Source organism: Dipodomys ordii, unplaced genomic scaffold, assembly GCF_000151885.1.
Source record: "Dipodomys ordii isolate 6190 unplaced genomic scaffold, Dord_2.0 Scaffold249, whole genome shotgun sequence".
NCBI classification, from domain to species: domain Eukaryota; kingdom Metazoa; phylum Chordata; class Mammalia; order Rodentia; family Heteromyidae; genus Dipodomys; species Dipodomys ordii.
Window position 1 is genome coordinate 162,559 of NW_012267465.1, and position 4,854 is coordinate 167,412.

General features: G+C 46.9%; 1 protein-coding gene across 1 annotated transcript in view; it reads right to left on the reverse strand.

The window, feature by feature from the left end:
- The window catches only part of LOC106000904 (cytochrome P450 2G1-like), a 19,599-nt gene that overhangs the window by 855 nt on the left and 13,890 nt on the right, over positions 1-4,854 (reverse strand). Inside the window, exons 4-8 of the mRNA XM_013036120.1 lie at positions 3,057-3,217; positions 2,336-2,512; positions 1,164-1,305; positions 325-512; positions 67-208 (exon numbers count right to left, since the gene is read on the reverse strand). Of these exons, the coding sequence (XP_012891574.1) occupies positions 67-208; positions 325-512; positions 1,164-1,305; positions 2,336-2,512; positions 3,057-3,217 (810 nt within the window). The remainder of the gene's footprint in view (positions 1-66; positions 209-324; positions 513-1,163; positions 1,306-2,335; positions 2,513-3,056; positions 3,218-4,854) is intronic.

Genomic DNA, 4,854 nt, shown 5'->3' on the forward strand with positions numbered 1-4,854 from the left:
GATGTGGACTTGAAGAGATGGCTCTAGTTTTTATTGGGGGGAGTTTCATAGACCATGGGAACTTACCAGAAGAAAAGGCCACAAAGGCATCATTCCTCTTGAAGCGTCCCTGTTCATCCAGGAAGTGCTGAGGATAAAAGTCATTTGGGTGTTGGAAGTATTTGGGGTCTCTGAGGACAGAGCCAAGTAGTGGATAGACATCTATGCCCTGGTGAGAAGATGGAAGGAATTAAGAAAAAGTCAGTGTTGAATAAGGAGCATTGTGTGTGTGAGAGAAAGAGGGGGGGGTGAAGGAGATAAAGAGGTGACAGTGAAAACTATCACCTTGGGCAGAAAGTAGCCTCGGAAGTGAGTGTCCCGGACGACGGTATGGGGGACTCCCAGGGGCACGATGTCCGTCAGTCTCTGGATCTCATGGATGACGGCATCCATGTAGGGCATCTTGATGCGGTCATCCACTGTGGGAATCCGGTGTGGTCCAATCACCTGGATAATCTCTTCCTGGACCTTAGCTGGAAGAATCCAGGAAGACATTTCACAAAAGAAGGCAGGAAAGGACTGGGAATATGGCTTAGGGGTAGAATGCTTGCCTAGCCTGCATGAAGCCCTGGGTACCACATAAACAGTAAAGGCTGGAAATGGTGATGTGGCTCAAGTGGTAGAGTGCTAGCCTTGAGCAAAAGAAGGCAAGAAAGGGCAGTAGGTGTTTCTGTCAGAGTAGCTAAGGCAGATGCTGGTCTGGATTTTGCAAATACCATAGAGTTATAGATCCTTAGATGGAGAGATTACTTTATCTCCATTTCAAATTATTGTTCACCTCTGAAGGTAAAAGCCTTGTGTGCTTTGTTTTATTTTGTTGGTTTTTTGTGTTGGTACTGGGACTTGAACTCAGGGCCTGGTCACAGTCCCTGAGCTTTTCCACTCAAAGCTAGAGCTCTACCACTTGACCCACAGCTTCACTTCTGGCATTTTTGCTGGTTCATTGAGATAAGAGTCTCACAGACTTTTCTGCCCAGGCTGGCTTTGAACCATGATCATCGGATCTCAGCCTCCATAGCTAGGATGACAGGCATGAGCCACCAGTGCCTGGTATATCTTGCCCTTTCAAGATGGTATCTTCCTTCCTTCCTATTAGAGGAGTGGGAGATGCCAGCTCAGCTCACCTTCTACCTGAGGATATTTCATTAAGAGCAACATTCCATAGCGTAGGGTCGAGCTCACTGTTTCTGTGCCAGCAAAGAAGAGATTGAGGGTGGTGAGCACCAAATGCCTGAGGCTGAATTCTGTGTGTGGATCCTTTTTATCCTGGGAGAGAAGGAGATCGTGAATAGGATTACCTTCTTCTGTCTCTGTGTTGTTGGGGTTCCCCTCCACCCATGTACAAGGTAGATTTGTGTGTGTGTGTGTGTGTGTGTGTGTGTGTGTGTCAGTCCTGGGTGTGAACTCAGGGCCTGGGTGCTGTCCCTTTGTTGTTTTGCTCAAGGCCAGCCCTCTACCACCTGAGCCACAGCACCACTTCCAGATTTTATTTTGGTGGTTCATTGGAGATGAGTCTACTATGTACTTTCCCGCCTGGGCTGACTTTGAACCATGATCCTCAGATCTCAGCCTCCTGAATGCCTAAGAATACAGGCATGAGCCGCTGGTGCCCAGAAAGGCAATTGTTTTCCAAAACATAACATATGGGTAAACAAAGTCCAGAAGCAGGAGTGAATCTGATGTATTAGAAAAATAGTAAGGCAGACACAGGGTAGGTGAGGGGGAGGTGGGGAAGAGGGGGAGAGAGAGAACTGGGAGAAGAAAGCAGAGTGTCATTAAAACTTCCTTTCTGTTTTGTTTTGTTTTTGTCAACCCTGGGGCTGAAACTCAGAGCCTGGGCTCTGTCCCTGAGCCTCTCTGTGCTCTATCATGAAAATGTTGCAATGCAAAGATGCAAATTTCTAGCTGGGCGCTAGTGGCTTGCACCTGTTATCCTAGATATTCAGGAGGCTGAGATCTGAGGGTTAAGGTTCAAGGCCAGTCTAGTCAGAAAAATCCATGAGACTATTATCTCTACTGAGCCACCAAAAAAGCCAGAAGTGGAGCTGTGGATCAAGTGGTAGAGCACTAGCCTTGAAGGAAAAAGCTCAGGGATAGCACCCAGGCCCTGAGTTCAAGCCCCAGTACTGGTGGGTACACGCATGTGCATGCATGTGTTCACACACACACACAAACACACACTGTGAACTGTATGAAATACTTCCTCTTTTCTTCCACCACATGCACATAAGCATTAACTGACCCCAGCAGGACTTTGAGGAGAAAGAACAGGGCTGGGGCGGGAGGAAGCATGTACCTGGTGCATCTTTATAAGGAAACAGTCGATGAAATCTTGGGGGTTTTGGAGGTCAAGTGTGGCTTCATTGACCTTGACTCTGGATGCTATGAGGGCCTTCAGGTCCTCTATCAAATCATATATGTGATTGTGTCTTCCGGGCAAATACTGCATGACTCCCGAATACCTATCATACAGCTGTGGATACAAGTGACAGAGATGTGTTGGCCATAGGGGCCAGGGGAACCAACCAGGTGGCCTGAGTCTGGGGTCAGGAGAGAGTTGGGGTTGAGAGTTTGGGGTGACCTTTATTGATTGATTGATTGATTGATTTTTGTCATTCATGGATTTTGAATTCGGGGCCTGGGCACTGTCCCTGAGCCTCTTTGTGCTCAAGACTAGCTCTCTACCACTTTGAATCAGAATGCCGCTTGTCATTTTCTTTTTTCTTTTTTTCTTTTTTGTCAAGTGTGGGGTTTGAACTCTGGGCCTAGGCACTATCCCTGCACTCTTCAGCTCAAGGCGAGCACACTACTGCTTGAGCCTCAGCGCCACTTCCAATTTTCTAGTGGTTTATTGGAGATAAGAGTCTCATGGACTTTTCTGCCCAGGCTGGCTTTGAACCATGATCCTCAGATCTCAGCCTCCTGAGAGTAGCTAGGATGACAGGCATGAGTCACTGGTGCATGTCAGAGTTGGGGACCCAGGGGAAGGGGCAGGGAAAGTGACTCCCCATGGTCACCTGGGCCCAGGGCACACTCATCTCAATGAAAGTCTCATTAATCATCCCCAGAAGGCTCAGGAACTGCTTGTCTTCATAGTCAAAGTGGTTTCCGAAGACCACAGAACTGATGACATTGGACACCGTGGGGCTCAGGAAGAAGGTGGGATCAATTGGGGTGTCTGGGGGGGGAGTGAGGGGAGAAGGAGGGAGTGGAAATCATTCATGTTTGAGATGATCACGAGAAGTAATGGAGTCATGAAAAAAGGCTTCACTCAGTTCCTGATGTGCAGTAAGCACACTGAGGGCTGGGTATAGTGGTACATGAGTATAGACCCAGCACTGAGAAGGCTGAGAATAACTGGGAGTATAAACCCAGCCCTGGCTACACCCTTATCACCAAAACTCTACATACAGATTTTGGGAGTCCATTGATGAAGGGCTCTGGATAAGTAGTTTCTAAGGGTCTTCCATGTTGACTCTTTTTTGGTGGGTACTGGGCTTGAACTCAGGGTGAAGTCTGCTGATCTATCACTTGAGCCACAGCTCCACTTGTGGTTTTAGTGGTTAATGAGAGACAAAGAGTCTCACAAACTTTCCTACCTGGACTGGCTTTGAACCACGATCCTCAAGGTCTGAGCCTCCTAGGAGCTAGGGTTACAGGAATGAGCTATGGATATCACATGTTAGTTTTTTAACCTGGAACCTGGCTGGAAATCTCAGTAAATCTGGAGAGTTTCCATCTCCCATTTCAGTTTTCTGCCACCAAGGCCCATCTTCTTATAATTGAACTCTCCCTCCACTGACACCCCATCACCTAGCAGCCATTGGAGAGCTCCCCCCAACCTCCATGCCTTTTGTCTTCTGGAATTCCTCTAGTAGGTACCCAGCCTCTTCCTGAATCCGCTCCTCAATGCTCCGCTTTCCCATCCCAAAGTTTCAAAGGACAGTCAGAGAAAAACGGCAAAGGACCTTCCATCGTTCTCCATTGGCCATAGCCAAACCTGCCATGATGTCAGAATCATCTTCCCTCCACCCTGCCCTGCTCTGTGGTCAACACTGTGGTAGTCAGGATGGAGATGGACTAGCAAAGGTCTCAATTCTGCTCTGGGGGAAACTTCCCCCAATTTTCCACTCAATGGGTGTTGGGGTAACATTAAGATTAACTCTCATGTGGAAATAACCAGATTAGTGAGTTGTTTGGAAATGTAATTTGATGAATGGAAGGGTTTATGACTGGAATGGCAGGTGGGTGCAATGGATGGATGGGTGCATGGATGGATGAATGGATGGGTAATGGAGAAATGGATGGATAGACGGATAAATTGGTGGATGGATGAAAGAGTAACAGATTTATGAATGATGAAGAGGCTTGTAAAAGAATAGATAAAATGATAGATTGATGGGTGAATGAAAAATAATTGATAGGTTAGTATATATAGTTGGTTGGAAAGATTCTTCTTTACTAGAAGAATCTCTAATAAATATGTTTTTGACAGATTTATGGAGCAATAGATAGGAGGGGGGAAATACAGGGGCCAAGGGATAGATTAGAGATGGAACAGATAAGGTAACCTGATTAGGATGGAAGGATGCAGACAGGCGGGTGCCAAAGAAATACTAGAAAAGAACCTTCTGGAGCTTCTAGAAAACACATGTGTATGTGGGGTAAGATAAAAATTAATGTTGGCAGGGCCATGTGCCGGTGCCTCAATCCTGGAATCCTTGCTACTGAGGAGGTGAAAAAACTCAGGGACAGGAATTGGCGCTGTGGCTCAAGTAGTAAAGTGCTTGCCTTGAGTTGCAGAGCTGAGAGAGA